The 21,484-nt window shown below is 37.0% G+C and overlaps 1 protein-coding gene across 6 annotated transcripts in view; it reads left to right on the top strand.

Annotated features, from left to right (window-relative positions):
* The window catches only part of TAF4B (TATA-box binding protein associated factor 4b), a 215,396-nt gene that overhangs the window by 153,795 nt on the left and 40,117 nt on the right, over positions 1–21,484 (top strand). For 2 of the 6 annotated variants that reach the window (XM_055235569.2, XM_055235561.2), the window contains exon 15: positions 17,663–19,517. The exons of 1 other annotated variant lie outside the window; for it this stretch is intronic. In XM_055235569.2, coding sequence (XP_055091544.1) covers positions 17,663–17,830 — 168 coding nt within the window. In that variant the 3' untranslated portion in view covers positions 17,831–19,517. Of the gene's footprint in view, positions 1–14,902; positions 15,009–17,341; positions 17,457–17,662; positions 19,518–21,484 lie in introns of those variants that run through there. 3 more of the 6 variants (XM_055235551.2, XM_063613394.1, XM_063613428.1) reach the window with 3 other exon arrangements.

Here is a 21,484-nt window from a genome sequence, read left to right as displayed (position 1 = left end):
AAATTATCAGTTTATTATTAGCAAAATGTTGAGCTCACAGAATTTAAGATTCCCATGTCTTTTTCTCAAGTATTTTTAGTGTTGCATTCCACTGTGCCATTAAGTATTCCAGTTACTGTTCTTCCCAGGGCAAATTGTGTGTTGATGGTGTTTTATATGTAATATTTGAGGCTTTACATGGTATTTTTTTCTTCATATCACTTTATAGTTAGCCTAATCATGAGCTTATGCTAAGAAAGTTTTTTTTTTAAAGGCTGTCCAGCTTTAAGATAATTTCTGTGAGTTTTCAGGCTCCCAGGAAACAGTTTTTGAAACACTCCTCTGCCTGCTTCTTCTATAATTTAGAGTACTATTACTCTCCTTAAGTTGTAGTATACTCACAGGACCAGTTATATTGTTATTATTCCATAATGTTGTACCTGTCTCTTTCTGCCTTTATGCAGCTATTTGGTTTACACTTCAGTGACTGTGAGAAGCATGAATTGCATGTTATATAGGATTGCCTATAATAAGTATCAGTCAGGTCTTAGAGGGTTTTCCAAAGTGATCGATGAGTGTTGATTAACAACAAACCAATGTTTATTGGAAAAGTGGTTGGTAACTCTATTACCTTTTCATAGTTTAAATGATGGTTAATTTCTCTGTGAAATTTGTCCCAGTTAGATGTTCAGATTTTCAATTAACGTTATCCACAATACCGAGTTTACATGAAAAACAGTGAATCTGCTTAGGTTTACCTTATAATGATATTTAGTGTACCCTATTTAGCTTCTGTTTATGTATGCATTTTTCTCAAGAATTCCATGGAATATTGAAGGAAAGTAAACATAGGTTGATTTTGAAGTGTTTATTTGAACTTGTTTTGGCTTATCAGGTGTGTGCCAACTTTTTTCATCGAGATATAATTTATATACATAAATTCACTTTTGTAAAGTGTCCAGTCCAGCTCTTTTTAGTATATTCGGAAGACTGTGTAATCATCCCCACTATTTAATCCCAGAACATTTTCATTACACTACAAAGAAATAGCTTGTTTATTTAGCCATTAGCAGTCATCCTCTCAGTTCCTGACAACCACTAATCTACTTTTCTGTCTGTAAGGATTCACCTATTCTAGGCATTCATATAAACGGAATCATAGAACATGGGGCCTTTTGTGTCTGGCTTCTTTCACTTAGCATAATGTTTTCATGGTCTGCCTGTATTGTAGCATGTATCAGTACTTCATTCTTGTTTTTGATTGAATAATATTCCATTGTATGAATATGCATTTTGTTCATTCATCAGCTGAAGGACATTTGGTTGTTTATACTTTTTGCTATTATAAGTAATCATGCTATGTACATTCATATATAACTTCTTAGGTGGTCATATATTTTCATTTCTCTTGGGTATATCCCTAAGAGTAGAATGTCTGGGTCATATGGTGACTATGTTTGATGTTTTTGGGAACTGCCAAACTGCTTTCCATAGCAACTGCATGATTTGACTTTTCCATCCACAATTCACAAGGGTTCCACTTTTCTCCACATCCTTGCCAACACTTGTTATTGCCTTTAAAAAATTTTATTATTGCCATTCTAATGTGTGTAGAAGTAGTATCTCATTGTGGTTTTACTTTGCATTTTCCTGAAGACTAATGATGTTCAGCATCTTTTCATGTGCTTGTAGACCATTTGTACATCGACTTTCTAGAAATAAGTTCAATTTATCATTTTTTTCTTTGGTTACTTGTATTTAGTTGTCATATCCAAAAAAACCATTACTTAATCCAGTGTCACAATAATTTATATCTATGTTTTCTTCTAGGAGTTTTATAGTTTTAGCTCTTACATTTACATCTTTGATCCATTTTGAGTTAATTTTTGTATATGGTGTGAGGTAGGGGCCCAAATTCATTCTTTTGCGTGTGGCTATCCAGTTGTCCAGGCATCATTTTTTGAAAACATTATTCTTTCCCCATTGCATGATCTCAACAGCCTTGTCAAAACTCAGTTGATAGCAGATATATAGAATTATTTCTAGGCTCTCGATTCTATTTCATCAATCTATGTATCCTTACACCAATACCACGCTGTCTTGATTACTATAACTTTGTAGTAAGTTTTGAAATTGGGAAGTGTGAGTCTATTTGTTTTCAAGATCATTTTGACTATTATGGGTCCTTTATATTTTCATGTGTATTTTAGGACCAGCTTGTTAATTTCAACCAAAAAAAAAAAAGGTAGATGGTATTTTGATAGGAATTGCATTGAATATATATAGACAAATTTGGGTAGTATTGCCAACTCAGCAATATTAAATAGTCTTTTCATTGATATTCCTCAGTTTCTTTCAACAATATTTATAGTTTTTAGTGAACAAGTCTTGTACCACTAGTTAAATTTTTTCCTAAATATTTTATGCTTTTTGATGCTGTTGTACATAGCGTTGGTTTCTTAATTTTATTTTTGGATTGTGCATTGTCAGTGTATAGAACTATGTAGTTTTGTACATTGATTTTTTTTTATCCTGCAGCCTTGCTGAACTCGTTTATTAGTTCTAAAAATTTTTTGTGAGTTTCTTGGGATTTTCTATATACAAGATCATGTCATCTGCAAATAGTGGTAGTTGTATTTCTTTCACTTCTGGATGCCTTGTTATTTCATTTTCTTGCCTAATTGTCCTGGCTAGAACCTCCAGTACTAGTTGAGTAGAAATGGTGGAGCAGACATCGTTTTTTATTTCAGAATTTAGGGGAAAAGAGTTCAGTCTTTCACCAGTAAGTGTGATGTTAGCAGTGGGTTTCTCATAGATGCTGCTTTTTTTTTTTAAGGTTGAGGAGGTTTCCCTTCTTTTTTTTTTTTTTTTTTTTTGAGACAGAGTCTCGCTCTGTTGCCCAGGCTGGAGTGCCGTGGCGCAATCTTGGCTCACTGCAACCTCCACCTCCTGGATTCAAGCAATTCTCCTGCCTCAGCCTCCTGAGTAGCTGGGATTACAGGCGCATGCCACCACGCCTGGCTCATTTTTGTATTTTTAGTAGAGACGGGGTTTCACCATGTTGGTCAGGCTGGTCTCAAACTCCTGACCTCGTGATCCACCTGCCTCGGCCTCCCAAAGTGCTGGGATTACAGGCGTGAGCCACCACACCCGGCCAGTTTCCCTTCTATATTTATGGTTTGTTTAGTCTTTTTATCATGAAAGAGTGTTAGGTTTTTTCAAATGCTTTTTCTGCCTCTTTTGAGATGATCGTCCTTTTTTTTTTCCTTTACCTAAAGAAGGTGTATTACATTGATTGATTTTTATGTATTGAACCCACTTTATATTCCTGGGATAAATCCCACTTGGTTATTGGTGTATAGCACTTTTTATATACTGTTAGTTTCTGCTTGCTAGTATTTCATTGAGGAGTTTTGCATCCATGTTCATAAGGAATAATGGTCTGCAGTGGTTTTTTCATGATGTCTTTAGCTTGTTTAGGTATCAGAGTAATACCATTCTTGGAGAATGGATTAGAAAGTGTTCCCTCCTCTCCTATTTTTTAGAAGAGTTTGTTAATTCTTCTGTAAATGTTTGATAGATTTCAATAGTGAAGCCATCTGGCCCTGTGCTCTTCTTTGGGAAAACTTTATTGATTGTGATTCAATCTCTTCCTCTAGGATCGTGTGCCAGTTTAATTCATCTTTTGCTTCTTAGCACTAGGCATGTATGTGATCTGGTATCCTTTTTTATTCTTTGTTCCTCAGTGTTCCTTCTTAACTCTGCATATATGAGTAGATGCTAGAAGCCTAGCAAACCTTGTCATTAAATGGTTATGTCGTGTTTTGATTGCAACAAGTTTAAATATTAAAACTGTAAAGTAGATTAATTAGTATCTGCTTGCTTTAACTTTGAATGTGTTATTCAAAGAGATTTAGTTGTTTGCTACTACTCTTCTGGCACAAAGAACACCATGGGAATACCCAGGTGTTTTGTTGTTGTTTTGTTGTTTTAACCCAGTATTATACGTAAATGGGCCATTCACCAGGTCTGTTCATGACAGTTCATCTTCTGGATTTATTACTCCTCTCAGTAGTTTGCTAATGTTTTTGTGTGTTACAGTTTGTTGCTGTTGACGTGCTTTCAGTGGTTGTATTTGGCTTCCCTCATTAGGGATTTCAACAAAATCAGTTATTCTTCATCGTCCCAAACTAGTATTACATATAGCAAATAAAAGTATGTACATTTGTCCTTGGAAGTTAAGTAAGGGTAATTGTTAGTTAAATTATTAGTTTTGGAAATAAAATGGCAAGCTAGATTAAGTCTAGTAATTAGATGTTTTTTAAAATGCTGCTTATATGTATTTTTGACCATTAGCTTATAGACTGTTCTCAACTGTACTCCTATGGGGTGTTTGGAAATGTGTGAAGTGGTGGTGTTTTGACACAGTGATTCAGTGAAGGGTGGGGTGGGTTGTGTGCTGTTTGCATTTTGTGGCTTGGGGCCAGCGATACTAAACATTGCACAGCGTAAGGGGGCAAATTCACTTAATTTAGCTTACCCAGAATTCTAATAATATCCCCATTGAGAAACACTGATACATAAATTTCTCAAGCATTTCAGTAATATTTATAATATTGAGTTACCATACTCTAGGATCTTATAGTATCTTTCAGGTAACTTTTAAAATTTACAAACATCTTTTCACATAAGTGTTGGACTAAACATTTCTGTAGCTATCATAATGTTTGTGGATGTAGAATTCCAGCTTGACAAACTTCTCATACTTCTGTACCAAGGTACACCAGATCATAGGAAAGAGTAACCATGTTCCTTTGGGGAAGTCTTCAGGAAGGGTTGACTTTGAAATCTCAATTTTAAGTTAAAAATTTAAATTAACTTTGCATTTGCTTTTCAGATTGAGGTATAATTTATATACAATAGAATATATTGGTTTTAATTGTAACCACTATCCCAGATCAAGATATAAAACATTTCTATGATCCCCAGAAAGTTCTATTATGCCTTTTACCACCTCCGACCCCCTCTGCAATTACTGATCTAATTTCTGTTACCATAGCTTAATCTTTCCTGTTTCAAAACTTTGTAGAATTGGAAACCATATGATAATGTAGTCTTGTTTCTGAATTATTTCACTCATAATGTTTTTGAGATTTATTCACATTATACATATCAGTAGTACATTCTTTTTAGTGCTGAGTTGTCTTCTGTTGTATAAATATTCCATAATTTGTTTATTCAGTGTTACTGGACTGTTTTCAATATTTGGCTAGTATGGATAAAGGTGCTTTACCCATATAAAGCCACATTCTTGTAAAAGTCATTTTGTGGCCTATGTTTTCATTCCTCTTTGATAAATACTTAGGAGTACTACTGTTGGATCATAGGATAGGTGTATATTTAATCTTAAGAGACTCTAAACTTTTTCAGATGGTTGTACCATTTCATACTCCCTTTAGCAATGTACTTTTATTTTCATAATGGTGCCTTTTGGAGGAGCAGAAGGTTTTAATTTTGACAAAGTCCAATTTATCATTGTCTTCTTTTATAATTAGTACTTGCTGTATCCTAAAAAAATCTTTGTGTACCCCATGTTGTGAAGATTTACCCTGTGTTTTCCTAGAAGCTTTATAGTTTTAACTTTTATGTTATAGGTCTTTGATCTATCTTGATTTAATATTTGTGTCTGCTGTGAAGTGGGGGTTGAAAGTTTATTTTTTCACATACAGGTATCCTGTTACTCTACCCCATTTATTAAAAAAGGCTTTCCCCATTGCATCACCTTATAGCTTATGTTGAAAATCAATTAACTATATATGTGGACATATCTATACACATACTCTTATTTGTTTATTTTTCTCTATTTATGCCATACTACAATCTCTCTTGATTACTGTAACAGTTTAGAAATCAGATAGTGTGAGTGTTCCAGCTTTGTCCTTTTTTAAAACAAGGTTATTTTGGCTATTCTGTGTTGTGTCCTTTGTATCTTCATATGAATTTTTCGAATCATCTTGTCATTCTTACAAAAATGTCTAGGTATTCTTTATTAGGATGGCATTGAATCTATAGATCAATTTGCAGAGAATTTACATCTTAGCAATATTGAGGCTTCCAATATTGTTCCATTTACTTCTGTCATCTTTATCTCAATGTTTTAGTTTTCCAAGTACAAGTCTTTGACATCTTTTATCCAGTTATACATAGGTATAATTTTTTGATGCTATTGAAAGTAGTATTTTAAAGTTATATACTTTCCAATTGTTTGTTGCTAACATATCAAAGTAAAGCTGATTTTGACATAGATCTTGTGTCCTCCACTGTACTAAATTCGCTTAATTGTTCTAGAGGTTTTTTTGGAATAAATGTCTTAGGATTTGCTAAGCAAATCATGCTGTCCACAAATAAAAATAAGAGTACTTCTTCCTTTCCAGTCTTTATGCTTTTTCTTTTCTTTTCTTGCCTTGGAGCACTGGCTAACATCCCCATTACTATGTTTAATAGAAGTGGTGAGAGCAGACATGCATGCCTTATTCCTGATCTTAGAGGGAAAGCATCCAATATTTTACTCTCAATATGACATTAGCTATAGGTTTTACATGCAGGAAATTTCTTTTCTTCCTAGCTGACTGAAAGCTTTTACTATAGTGGGTATTGAATATTGTCAAGGCTTATACAAATTTATTTGTTTATTTAATTTTCATATGAGTTTTCTCTTATTCTCTTAATTGGGTTTTAAATTAAATTTAAATTAGCTTAGTTTTCTCTTTCTTTCAATTTATTCTCTTACGTTGATATTTTAATTTTAACTAACTTTTTTTTTTTTTTTTTGAGATGGAGTTTCACTCTTGTCACCCAGGCTGGAGTGCAGTGGCGCGATCTCAGCTCACTGCAACCTCTGCCTCCCGGGTTCAAGCAATTCTCGTGCTTCAGTTTCCCGAGTAGCTGGGATTACAGGCATGCACTACCACACCCAGCTAATTTTTGTATTTTTAGTAGAGATGAGATTTCACCATGTTGGCCAGGCCGGTCTTGAACTCCTGACCTCAGGTGATCCACCCACCTCAGCCTCCCAAAGTGCTGGGATTACAGACCTGAGCCACCGCACCCAGACAATTTTAACTAACCTTTTAATCCTGGGATAAATCCCACTTGGTCATAATATGCAATTGATTTTACATGTTACTAGATTCAATTTTGTTATTCATTTAGTCTGTTGAGGATTTCTGCATCTATGTTCATGAATAATATTGATCTGTAATTTTCTTTTGTTGTAATGTCTTTGTTAGCTTGCTTTGAATTGTGCTCATACAATGTGCTGGGAAGTATCCCTTCTTCCTGCCATTTTTATTTGAAAAAGTTTGTGTAGAAATGGAGTTACTTTCTCTTTAAATGTGTGATAGAATTTATCAATGAAGCCATCTGGACCAGGAATTTTCTAGGCTTGGAAAACTCAATATTGGATTTTCTTTCTTTTGGTATCAGCTTTTGAAAATTGTATTTTTCAAATAATTTTTACACTCATCTAATTTGCTGGAATTGTTTACGTGAATTGATTCACCATGTCTCCTTTTAATGTCTGTAGCGATGTTATCCCTTCTTTCATTTCTGATATTGATCATTTGTGTTTTTTCCCTTTTTCCTGATCAGTCTAGATAAGGGTTTACAAATTTTATTAATCCTTTCCAAATACTAACTTACAGCTTTAATTTTTTCAAAAAATTTGTCTGTTTTCTATTGTATTGATTTCCACTCCTATTATTTCTATTATTTTCCTTTCTTCTATTTATATTGAGTTCTTTTTCCAGCCTCTTAAGGTGGAAGCCTGTAATTGACCTTACACATTTCTTTTCTACATTTAAAGCTATATAATTCCATTAGTTTTCTACTTTAGCCTCAACCCTACAAATTTAGATATGTTGTGTTTTTATTATCAACTTTGAAGATATTTCCTAACTTCCATCCTGGTATCTTTTTTGACCTACAGATTATTTAGAAGTATCTTGTTTAATTTCCAAATGTTTGGTGTTTTCATCGTGGTCAGAGAACATAGCCTGATTTTAGTCCTTTAAGTTTACTACGACTTGGGCTTGCATGGTTTATCTTGATGAATACTGAATGTCTTTCTCGTGAATTGCCTCCTTTTGTCCTCGCAAATTGATCTTCCTTTCTAGTAATATTCCTTGTCTTGAAGTCTTTGTTTTTTTAAAAGTTTTATTTTAGTGCTTTGCTTGATACTATTATAGCCATGTCAGCTTTCTCACCCTTAGTATTTACATAGTTTATCTTTTCTCCTTTGGTTTATTTCCACCTTATCTGTGTCTTTATTTAAAGCAGGTCTCTTATAAATAACATATAATTGAGTTTTGATTTTTTTTTTACCAGAATGAAAATTCATTTGGAGTGTTTGGTTCAATAGTTAATGTAAATACTGCTATGACTGGATTTAAGTCCATTGTCTTGCTATTCGTTTTTAATTTTCCCAGGTTTTTTCTCCTTTTCTGCCATCTTTTGAGTTAATCAAGCAGTATTTTAGTATTCTATGCTACGTTGTCTGTTTCCTTTTTAGTTAATAGTCTTATTTATATACTTACTTATCTTTTGAGACAGAGTCTTGCTCTGTCACCCAGGCTGGAGTGCAGTGGCACAATCATTACAGCCTCGACCTCCCAGGTTCAAGCGATCCTCCCACCTCAGCCTCTGGAATAACTGGGACCACAGGCACACACCACCACGCCTGGCTAATTTTAGCATTTTTAGTAGAGGTAGGGTTTCACCATGTTGCCCAGGCTGGTCTTGAACTCCTGGGCTCAAGTGACCTGCCTGCCTCGGCCTCCCAAAGGGCTGGGGTAACAGGCGTGAGCCACTGTGTCTGGCCCTTTTATTTTTTTTAATGGTTACTGTGACTCTGTTCAAAGGTACATTGTGCATCCTTAACTGACTACACTTGGCTTTGAATTAATACCACTTCACACAAAATGGAAGAGTCTTTTAAAACCAAGTAATTTGGCTGAGCGCGGTGTTTTACGCCTGTAATCCCAGCACTTTGGGAGGCCAAGGCAGGTGGATCACCTGAGGTCAGGAGTTTGACACCAGCCTGACCAACATGGAGAAACCCTGTCTCTACTAAAACTACAAAAGTTGGCTGAGCTTGGTGGCAGGTGCTTGTAATCCCAGCTACTCGGGAGGCTGAGGCAGGGGAATCACTTGAACCTGGGAGGCAGAGGTTGCGGTGAGCCGAGATCACGCCATTGCACTCCAGCCTGGGCAATGAGTGAGACTCTGCCTATAAATAAATAAATAAATAAATAAATAAATAAATAAATCCAAACCAAATAGTTAATTATACACACCCTTCCATCCTTTGTGCTATTGTTGTCACCTACTTTACTGCTACGTATGTTCTAACCTCCCTGGTATGTTATTATTAATGGTCATATATCTTTTAAAGAATTTATGAAAAGAAAAATGGTTTTTTTATGTTTCCAATTTCTAATGGTTTTTCTTTTTTTCTATAAATTCATATTTCATTCTAGAGTTATTTATCAGCCTGTATGCAACTCACCAATTCTAGAGTTACTAGAGTTTTAAACAAAACTACTATTAATACATTTAAAGATATTGATAAATTCACCTTTAGTTTTGAGGCACAGCAACCCTTATTATATTGTAGCTCTTTCTTATATTCACAATTCTCCAAGGAAAAATCAAAGCTAATTCTTAAAGAAAAATGTTTAGCAGTCCTTTGAAGAAATTTTAAGAAAAAATAGGTAAAACCGATCTCTGGACATAGTTTATGTGAGTTTTCAGAGGACTTTGCAAGTGTCTTAGTAAAAGTTTAAAGAAAATAACCATAGTATAAGTAGGAAAGTCTTGACATGAGGTTGTCAGCTTGGCCATAGGAAGTAATCAATTTACTGCCTTTCAGAATTCACTGTTTATTTGGCTTTTTGCTGTTCTTCTGTGTCGAATTCCTTGGTGGTCTGAAGCGCTTTCTTAATGTTTGGAGAAAATGGCAGAAAATAGTCTTTTGAACAAATTCCATCTAGTGGCAGCTTGGTTGGGGATGAGTAGGTGAGGTAAGACGTTAGAGGGCTGAGTAATAGTTGTGAATGAAACATCAAAGGACTTTACATACCCCACCTTTCACCCCAGATTGGTTTGGCTTAAAGCTAAGAATGACAGCAGGATCTTGAATTAGAAGGTCCAAAGCTCATAGTGTGGTTTATTTTCACTGTTTATTCATATAAGTGATGTTATTGGGTAACTCCAAACACATGGTTCTCCTACAAATGATATCACCCACATGCCAAACACTGTAAAGTATTCACAGGTACAAAATCTTTTTATTCTAGTAAGTGATAAGTTAAAGAGATAATTACATTGCACTGAAGACGTATGATGGTAGAGGGAAATAAAAAGTACCACTAAAGTGCATAGGAGTTGCACCTGGGCTAGACCTGGGGTAAGTTTGTGTTTGTAGGCACTGGGGAGAAATGATATCCTAGCTGAATCCTAAAGAACTTAGATGATGTGACAATAAGGATAGGATCAGTGGAGTTCATTGAAGAGAGAATGCTATGTGCAATTAATTGTCTGTATCAAAGAGGAAAAATATTTTGTTCCTAGTCAATAGTTTGAGACAAGAAGAAAGGAATGAGAGATGAGACTAGGGAGGGAAACTTTGGTGTGGTCATGGATGGCTATATATGTCATGCTTAGTTGTTTAGACTTGGTTCTTGTGGGAAAATCTTAGCCACTGGAGCATTTCAAGCAAGAAAACAGTATTGTCAGATTATTTATTTTTGAAAGATCATTCTCACTGCAGTGTAAGCAATATTAACACTGGCAATAGGGAGGTTTCTTAGAAGGCTGTTGAAGTAATCTAGGCAGAAGATAATGGAAGTGAAAATATAGAAGTAGATGGCTTAGAAACTATTAAGGGGGTAGAACAGATAAGTGGCAGATGGACTATAGAGAAAGAGTTGAGGATGACATCCAGTTTTCTGGCTTAGGCATTCCTTGAAATGAAGAAGAGGAGGAAGGGAAGGAACGATAGTTTGAAACATGTAAAATTTGCGATACTTATAATACATTCAATTGGAAGTCATTAAGAAATTGAACAGTGGCATCCAGAAAATAAGAGAGCGTTCTGTTGGAGATAAAGATGGGGGTGATCATTAGCTATGACAGGCAGTATATTATCTTTATAGCGCTCATAATTACAGAGCTAGAATTGTAAACTGAAGCCAGTGATTCCATGTCACATCAGTGTTTTCTTCTGTAAAGTACTATTGAAACATAGACATTTAGAAGTGATAAAATGGGGCAGAAGTTAACATGCAGTGTTGTCTGTATTCTGAAATAACTAGAAAGGAATAAAATGAAGGTGATAAAGATGAGAGCTCTGTTGCTTCAGAAGTTCTGCTTGTTGACCAGCAGAGGGCAGTCAATTTTGAAGCTCAGTATTTTTCTGTCCTGTGTTCCCCTTTAAGGCCTAGAAGCTTGGGTATTGTGAATATAGATTTTCAGTGTTCTTGTAACACTGGGTCAGGTATCCAGGACACATTTATTTATTTTTGCTTCTGAGACTTAGAAGATGTTCAGTTTTTTTTTTTCTGGAGCCAGGTCTTCATTTTACTCCCTATTTCTCACGTTTGGACCTTGTTTCCTCCTTAAAGATGAAAAGACTTGAGCCATCCCTTAAGAGCTGCCATGGTGGCATGAGGTTGGGACTTAGTGTAAATCAGGTAGAATCTGAGAATGTCATGAATCTTTGCCTCTTGATTCCTCTATTAAGAAATTCTCAGTTTTTGTGTTTGGTTAACTATTCAGATTCAGGGACACAAATTTTGCTTTTATTAGTCGTAGGATTCAGGGAATTGAATGAAAGAGATTGACTTTTAGTTTCTAGAGACAATATTGATAAGCTTAGTTGATTCTGTTCAGCAGCAGGCTCCTCCACTATTTAATTTGAGGGGTGTAAGAAAAACTTACTGTCCACCTGTCACATGTCTGAAATGCCCATCAGTCTACTTTGGAGCTTTAGGCATTCAAGGCTCCTTTAAAATTCAGAAATTTCGGCCAGGCGTGGTGGCTCACGCTTGTAATCCCAGCACTTTGGGAGGCCGAGGCGGGCGGATCACGAGGTCAGGAGATCGAGACCACGGTGAAACCCCGTCTCTACTAAAAATACAAAAAATTAGCCGGGCGTGGTGGTGGGCGCCTGTAGTCCCAGCTACTCGGAGAGGCTGAGGCAGGAGAATGGCGTGAACCCGGGAGGCGGAGCTTGCAGTGAGCCGAGATCGCGCCACTGCACTCCAGCCTGGGCGACAGAGCGAGACTCCATCTCAAAAAAAAAAAAAAAAAAAAAAAAAAATTCAGAAATTTCACTGAGAGGGACAAGGTAAGTATGGCAGCACAATTTGTGTGTTCAGTAACCAGTGATTTAGTGAAGACTTGAGAGAATAGGACCTGGGTAGGAAAAGTTTAACTAGTTTTAACTATGGGATGGGGAAAAAGGTCTGGAGCTAGAATTACACTGTTTCCTGTTTGTAAACCTTCAGTGCCTTCCTACTGACTAGGGAATTCATTATGAGAATAGGGCCAACATTTATAGAGCGTATGCTATTCTCATTTAATCTTCAAACCAGCCATATGAGATAATTAGTATTACTATCTCTAGTTTGCAGATTGGGAAACTGAGGCACAGAGAAATTAAGTAATTTGAAATTGCCTATGGAGGAGACAACGAGTGTTTGCCACCATTCAGTTCTGTATATCTTATGCTGCCTAGCACAGTTCTTGCCCATAGTAGGTACCCAGTAACCCAGATAATTTTGAATGGAATCAGAACATGGAATAGCATGAAGCTACATTACCGTGGATGGTGGCTCTTGGGAGGAGAGGCCCGTATGGAGTCACTGCAAACCCCAGCAGGATTCCTGAAGTCACTGGGTTCATAAAGATGTCCTTTCTGCTTCTAACTTAGTAAAGCAGTCATCTAATTTAAGGAAATGTGGAAAAAGAAGTAGAAAAATCTTTAAAGGTTTTATTTCACAAGTACACTGCTGTATTAAGTTGAAGGGATAAAAATTGGATTACTAGTTATTTTTAGTTATTTGGTATCGTTATTGAAATGGTGTTATTTATCTAAAATTGGTAACTGATGATTTTCCATTTTTTCTTGTTAGAGCAATAGAGTTCCTCAAAAGTTTCATTATAAAAACAAGAAACTTAGTTTAGTGGTATAACAAAACAAATTAGGTGAGATAAGTTGTTAGTGGGCTGGGTAACATTAATGAATAACAATTATGAAGGCTAACATAATTGATCTGGCAATTTTAGAAGATGTTAACATTTAGGTTTCAGTCGGCTTCCTAGGACATCTGTTGTGCACCTGGGAAATGAATTGGTTGTTTCATCTTTCATTTTCACCCAGGCGAAGAATCCAGATTAAGGAATATCCTCATGTAGAAAGTTACATGGGAAAACCTTCTATTTCCGAAATGAAGAGTACACTAACAATGAGAAGAATAAACAGCGTTTTTTTTTTTTCTTCTTACAAACTCTGGGCCCTTAACCACATTAGTATTTTTTGTGATTTCTAATGTGACCAGAAATCAGTCCTAGTCAACTCTGGGGAAAGGACTTGGTGAGGCAGAGGAAAATTAAAACTGATGGTGAAAAAGCAGGTTTGGTTTTTATGGCTGTAAGTTATCTGTGCACTCTCTGCCCCCTTGACTCTGAATAACTGAGAGTAGCTGGTTATTCTGGCCAGGTCATTGTGATTGACAAGTTACAATTGTGGACTTTGCCAAATCATAAGCTCAGGAATAAAAATGCTATTTATTTTGTATTCAGATTCAAGAAAGATTGACTTTCTAAGTTAGCTGCTATTTGGGGGAAGAGAATGCTATCACCTTCGTAAAGTTGTGAATTATGAAAGACATTTCTGTTGGGTTACTGTATGTCCCTTGGGGTTTTTTTCATTTATAACATTGCCTCAGGCCCTCTGCTGCATCCTGTTGGAATGACCTTCTTTTCAACTCTGTGCTGGCAGCTGTAATATGGCTCTTTCCCCTGAATCCTTCAGGCTTGTCACATGACAAACATGAACTGTGACCCCTTTGTTCCTTACTCAGATGATTAGGTCTCTATTTTTTTTTTTTTTTCTGACAGTTTTGCCTTATTGTCTTTCCTTTCCCCCGACTCTTTGCTTCCATGTTAATTTCCTTCTGAGGCAAGGTTTTTGGGGTAGCAATTTAATTTTTTTATTGAAATGTAGCATCGATATAGAAAGTACACAAGTCATAAGCTCACCACAGTTTTCACAGCATGAACACATTCATGTAGGCAGTAGTTAGATCAAGAAGGAAACATCACCAGAACTCCAGAAAACTTCACTCTCCTTCTAATCACTTCTCATCTCCCCCATGGGAACTCACTCTCTTGACTTTTTTTTAGCTTTGCCTGTTTTGGGACTTGGTAGAAATTGAATCATACAGTATGAATTCCTTTGTGTCTGGTTCCTTTCATTGAACATTTTTGTGATACTCTTTCATGTTACCCAGTCATTATTGCTGTGTATTATTCCATGGTATGACTATTCCACAATTTATTGTACTCTTAATGTACTCATTCGGATTGTTTCTAGCTTAGGGCTCTTGTGAATGTAGTCATATCTTTTGATGAACCCATGGCATATTTCTGGGTATTCACATAGATGTGGAATTGTCAAGACATTGTGTCTGTCTAGCCAGTTGTTTTAAAATTTCGTATAAAACACCAAAGTACTGATTTTTAGGAAAACTCTTAGAAGATTTATAAACATGTAGATACAGTTTTAGCATAATATATCTAATTTATGGCTAAAGAAATTGCCTCTAGTTAAATGTATTATAGTTGTTTTTTGTTTTTTAAGACAGAGTCTCACTCTGTCACCCAGGCTGGAGTGCTGTGGCGTGATCTTGGCTCACTTCAACCTCTCCCTCCCGGGTTCAAGCAGTTCTTCCACCTCAGTCTCCCGAGTAAGTGAGCTTACAGACACACACCACCATGCCCAGCTCATTTTTAATTTTTTTTTGTTAGAGATGGGGTTTCACCATGTTAGCCAGGCTGGTCTTGAACTCCTGACCTCAAGTGATTTGCTTGCCTTGGCCTAAATATATTGTAGTTTTAAACGGGTTACTCCTGTAAACAACAAAATTGCCACTCACTGCCAATTACATGTTTTAGTAACTTTCTTCCTAATATGTACTTTTTATTCAATTTTCCAAACAAAACTGAGCTTTTGGTCCCATTCTGCAAAAATCTTATGAAGATATTTTGATGGTAATAATTTACAATAGTTAAAATTACATCTGAGTTACACCATCTCTGAGTGTTGATGCTAGCAGAGTGACATGCTAGTGCTTCACTGCCAGGCTTAGCTGAAGTTCCAGAGGCTTACACTTGTACAAATTGCATTCATTACCAAGAACCCTGCAGAAGTGGCGAGAGACTGGCTCTATACTGTAGATGGGCTCTGGGATAAGTAGCCAAACGATTGTGCAGCTGAGACCAATTTTTTTTCCTCTTTTAGAATGTGGACTTTCCAAAATTTTTTCCATGGATGCTTATGAACAAGTTTAACTTAATGAGTATAAAAATATGACTGCGATATCATGTCCCTCAAAAACTGGGTAGTATCTCTTAAAGAAGTTTTATTTGTCCATCAGATAAAGTACCCCTAAGTCATGCTGTGAACATGCATGGAATTAAGTTTGACTGATTTTGACCATGGTGTTTTGGAGACCTTAAGGGATTTCCTTCCCCTCCATCAAAACAAAACAAGAAACCCAAAAAGGTAGAAGGAGTAATTAAAATTTAATGGTTATAAAAGGATAGTAACAGAACCAGATTTTCTTCCTATGTTAGGTAAATATCTTTCCTTATGTATGTCTTTTGGGTGGATAAAAGAGAGTTGCCAGTACTATTGAGACGTTTTTTGAAACAAAGGATTTTGTTTTGAAACAAAGGTAAAAATTAAAGGATTTCATTTTTACAAAATTATCCTTTGAGAGTTCTGTGTTTTTCTTTTCTTCCAATTAAAAGTAATAGTATATAGACATATTGGTAATTCATACTGGTAAATATATTCAGAAAACTGTCTTAATTACAGGAGTGTTGTGTTTGCGTCATTTTAAAATGACATTTAGAATTCATGTTGTTCTGTTTTAAACCAGTACATTCAGTTTAGAAAATATTGTGGATAACCTGTGTTGTTCTGTGAACTCTGCTAAGCCCTAGAGGAGACAGAAACCATAGTCCTTGTCCTCAGAAAGCTTATGGTCTAGTGGGTATGTGGTGGTGGTGGGAGCATATACAAATTACTATAATACAACGTAAGGTAATTGCCAGAGTGAGATTTCCTTGGATGAAGGACAGGTCGACCCATTTGAAATGGGTCTTAAAAGATGAGTAGATTGGCCTAGAATGGCCTCTTTGCTAATCTCTGCCTATTGGCAGAGAAGCCATGTGGCTGCAGTTAAGATGTCTTGTAAAGGAGCAATGGGAAGTGAGGCTAGAGGGAAGGAAGCCAGAGTGATGGGTTTATACCTGATATGGTGGATAATATAGCACAGTGGTTAAGAGCACTTACTTTATTTTTATTTTTATTATTTTCATTTTTTTTGAGACAGAGTCTTACTCTGTTGCCCAGGTAGGAATGCAGTGGCGCGATCTCAGCTCACTGCAACCTCTGCCTCACGGGTTCAATTCTCCTGCCTCAGCCTCCCTAGTAGCTGGGATTACAGGCATGCGCAACCATACCCAGCTAATTTTTTTATTTTTAGTAGAGATGGGGTTTCACCGTGTTGGCCAGGCTGGTCTCAAACTCCTGACCTCAGGTGATCCACCCACCTCGGCCTCCCAAAGTGCTGGGATTACAGACGTGAGCTACTGTGCCCAACCAGAGCACTTACTTTAGATCAAATTAGAAACTGAGTCACAGCTCAACTTTGCTATGTGACCTTGAACAGATTGCTTAACCTATCTAAGCCCTGTTTCCTCATTTGATAAATGGGGGCAGCGCTCATATAACTGGCTGCAATTTTGTATGATAGAAAAGAGATAATATATGAAAAGTGCTCAGCGTGGTTCTCAAGAAGCTGCTCTGAGCAATGGGGGAACCATTGAAGATTTTGGAACCATGGCCTGGTGGGATCTGAACCATGAAAGGCCTTCATTGTTATTTTTTATTATTGACATACAAAAGACTGCATACATTTAAAGTATACATTTGATAGGTTTTTATGTATGCATACAGCTATGAAATCATCACCACAATCGAAGTGATAAACACATCTTTCACTCTCAAAAGATTTGCGTTAAGACCTTTAAAGAGGGAAAGTCTGGCCTGCAATCACTGGAAAGAATGGAGCAAAGTAGAGCCTGGAAATGGAGAAACCAGTTCAGAGGCTATTGCCATGCTGCAGGTGAGCAGGAAAGAATGAATGAGGTCAGGTGGTAGGTTTAATGGCCATTTGAGACTGGCTGCTGGAGGACAGGGTTAGGTCTTTATTATTACATTATCTCCAGTAGCTAATCCAGTGACCAGAGGGTAGTGGGCTCTTACATGCTAGAATTGACAGGGTTATGAAAGATTTTCACTTCAAATTGCTTTTCCTTTTATTATTTTTAGGGCTTAAAAGACAACCTTCTTGCTTCTGGGACATCCAGCCTGACAGCCACCAAACAGTTGCATCGTCCAAGAATCACGAGAATCTGCCTCAGGGACTTGATATTTTGTATGGAACAGGAACGGGAGATGAAGTATTCTCGAGCTCTATACCTGGCCCTTCTTAAGTGACCACTCCACTCTTCCATCCAGATCCTTGCTATTTACTGCCAAAGAAGACACAAAGAGCATTGTTGCACTGTCCTGAAATTTCAATTTCTGGAAAATAATCACCAACATGAAAGAGCATTGTTTACAGTTAGAAACTTTATTAACTCTTACCTATCCATCTCATGGGGCTCTTACAGACTCAAATTCATCTTTGTCTTCTGAAAATCAGTTATGAAATACACTTTGCACAGAATTAGGCATCTGCCCGTCTGTGCATTAAATTAAAGCAAGTCAAGGCCCTGTTTGTTACTGCCTGCCTCATTTGCCAGATTGTAGCAGGTGAGGTGTCTTTCCCTAATACAGCATGCATTGAGATGCGGGAGAAAGGAAGAGGCATAAGAAAATACAAGAATGACTATTTCATTCTATATTGAACCCGTCCCAAAATGGTAGGTTTTCTGGGCTGGAATCAGAAGTTGCTTAGCTAACTATGACAGTCACCTTCTGTACATGACAGGCCACAGAGTAGGGCCTGTGGTGACTTTGGTCGGCTGAGTTCCAATGTTGTCAAAACAAGACAAATGGGGATAGATTGTGCCTGGGGTTGCTAATTCTCTGCTTCATATCACCGTATGCTGTTTCTGGTACCAAGTGAGGGGACATCCTTGTCAGGGAAACCTTAAAGTTGAGTCTACTGATATATCTTGTTGAAAAAATGGAAAAGGTGCAAAGTATTAGAAGGAACGTTAGGGCGTTGCTTTCAAACTGATGAGGGGAATGTGAAAATGGTATCATAAAACAGGAAATGTGCTTCATACGCCCAAGAAGGGAAGAGGTAGAATCGGAACTCCAAAACAACTGGTACATGTTTTGTTGATGGGCAAAAAAAATCACAGCACAACCAGAAAGGAGAATGTACCAGATGTTTTCAAATTAGAGTATTTCAAAAAGAAAATATTATTTTTTGTTTTGTATTGTTTTAAATCCCAAGAAGGATAGTTTTTGTAGTTCCTTCTGTCATAGTATCTTTTAGTTATCCTAAGTTTTAAGCGTGTTGGCACATTTAAAAAATCCTAATTGATGATGAGAAATTTTTAACAATAAGACTTATGTTGGATTCTGTCCTTAAAAGGTACTGTCAATATTTCATTCTTGGGGATATGAGCTCTAAATATGAGAAGCAAGTTATATGTGTTCACCTGCGGAAGAAGCTGACGGACAAAGCAAACCCTCTTTAAAAAAAAAAAAAGAAAAGAAAATTCCACATGTGTGGAATACAGCTGATGAAAAATAATCACTGTAGTTAGAATCACATATAGAAAAAAATGATTGAATCCTCCAAGAAGGTATTTCAAAAATGAGAAATGCTATACTTATAAGAATTTGGAGGAAGAAAAACCACCTCACGTATGTTCTTCTTCATCCTGTTCTTCACATTGGGAATGTTATGGCCATATTCTACACTATAGTAAATTTTAAATTGGCCACATTTTTTTTGTTTCAGCAAGTTATGTAAAATGCTGTAAATTATGTGTATGTTAAAGGAGTACTTTAAGAAGAGATCTTTATCCAAAGTTGTTTTTGTATATTTAAATGCTTACCTTTATTTTTTGTAAAGTGCAGCATACTCATTTGTGTATAATCTTACTGATCAGATGTTTAAAATTATTTCAAATACTTCATTAAAATAATTATTTTATTATAAGAATAACTTTGCTCAGTCCCTGACTTTGAAAACCATTGTCCTTAGTAGTTAGCCCCTGATGTGCTCAAATTGCCGGGCTGTGAATTTTTCCTAGCTCGGATTGTGAGTTACTTTGGAGTATGGGCATTTTGGTTCCAGAAAGTCACTTCAGATCCAAGTTGTTGTATCACTTTCTTTGAAATAGTTGTAAATTTGCATGCTATTTGATTCACAAAGAAAGCTAAGCATACTCATTACAAAAGCTTTTCTTGCCTATCAGGGTTTTTTAACTAAGGTATTTTTCAAAATTTATTTTTAATATTCATTTTTAAACTTTGTCTTGTGAAATATATCTTACACAAGAAAGAACACATAAGTGTATCCAAGGTATTCTTCTGTGCAGTTTGCAAAATGGTGGGCTTGGAGTAGATTTGATCTACAAATGCATTCTCCTTGACTCACATGGATTGCCAATGTTTTAATTCCCAAGAATCTATATTTCCATTTCTTTTGAGAAATTAGATCTGGAATCCCTAGCTGTATCCTTTTGTATGGCAACAATCCACCAGAGCTAACCAGCAGCTGTCTACTTGAGATACACAGGCATAAGTTTACCTTCCTTTGCCTGATTCATTTAGGCATTGGAGTTCATGACCCTCTGCCTTCAATATTTATTTTGCAGCTGGGCCTCACACCTGTAATCCCCAGCACTTAGGGAGGCCGAGGTGGGAGGATTGCTTGAGGCTAAGGGTTTGAGACAGCCTGGGCAACATAGCAAGGCCCACCTCTACAAAAAATGAAAGAATTAGCTGGGTGTGGTGATGTGCACCTGTAGTCCCAGCAACTCAGGAGGGTGAGGGAGGAGAATTGCTTGAGCCCAGGAGATTGAAGCTGCAGTGAGCTATGATCACACCACTGCACTCCAGCCTGGACGACAGAGCAAGACCCCATTTCAAAACAAAATGTGGCCGGCACGGTGGCTCACGCCTGTAATCCTAGCACTTTGGTAGGCTGAGGTGGGTGGATCATGAGGTCAGCAGTTCAAAACTAACCTGGTCAACATGGCGAAACCCCGTCTCTACTAAAAATATAAAAGTTAGCCAGGTGGGGTGTCAGGCGCCTGTAATCCCATCTACTTGGGAGGCTGAGGCAGGAGAATCATTTGAACTCGGGAGGCGGAGGTTGCAGTGAGCTGAGATCATGCCATTGCACTCCAGCGTGGGTGACAGAATGAGACTCCATCTCAAAAAAAAAGTGTGTGTGTGTGTGTGTGCGCGTATATATACACACATACACATATATTTATCTTGGGTGATGAACAGTTAAAAAGTACCAGAAATTCTCCATCTGTTTACTTTTTTAAAGCAACTCTACTGAGGTGTATTTTACATTTAAAAAGTCTACCCATTTCATCTATTTACTTTGATTTGTTTCTATATTTTAGATACAGGGTCTTACTCTTTAGATCCAAGGTCTCACTCTGTCACCCAAAGCTGGAGTGCAGTTGTGTGGTGATGGCTCACCGTAACCTTGAACTCTTGGGCTCAGGCGGTCCTCCCACCTCAGCCTCCCATGTAGCTGCAACTACTGATGAGTACCACCTTGCCCAGCTAATTTTGTAATTTTTTGTAGAGATGGGTCGTTGCTGTGTTGCACAGGCTGGTATTGAACTCCTGGGCTCAAATGATTCTCCCACCTCAGCCTCCCAAAGTGCTAAGATTACAGGTGTAACCACCATGCCCAAACCTATTTACTTTTTTTGTTTGTTTGTTTGTTTTTGAGATGGAGTCTTGCTCTGTCGCCCAGGCTGGAGTGCAGTGGTGCGATTTTGGCTCACTACAACCTCTGCCTCCTGGGTTCAAGCGATTCTCCTGCCTCAGCCTCCCAAGTAGCTGGGATTACAGGGTTGTGCCACCACAGCCGCCTAATTATATATTTTTAGTAGAGGTGGGGTTTCACCACATTGGTCAGTCTGGTCTTGAACTCCTGAC

Source organism: Symphalangus syndactylus, chromosome 1 (assembly GCF_028878055.3).
Source record: "Symphalangus syndactylus isolate Jambi chromosome 1, NHGRI_mSymSyn1-v2.1_pri, whole genome shotgun sequence".
NCBI classification, from domain to species: Eukaryota; Metazoa; Chordata; class Mammalia; order Primates; family Hylobatidae; genus Symphalangus; species Symphalangus syndactylus.
The sequence above is the reverse complement of the archived record's forward strand: the minus strand, read 5'-3'. Positions and strand labels throughout refer to the sequence as shown.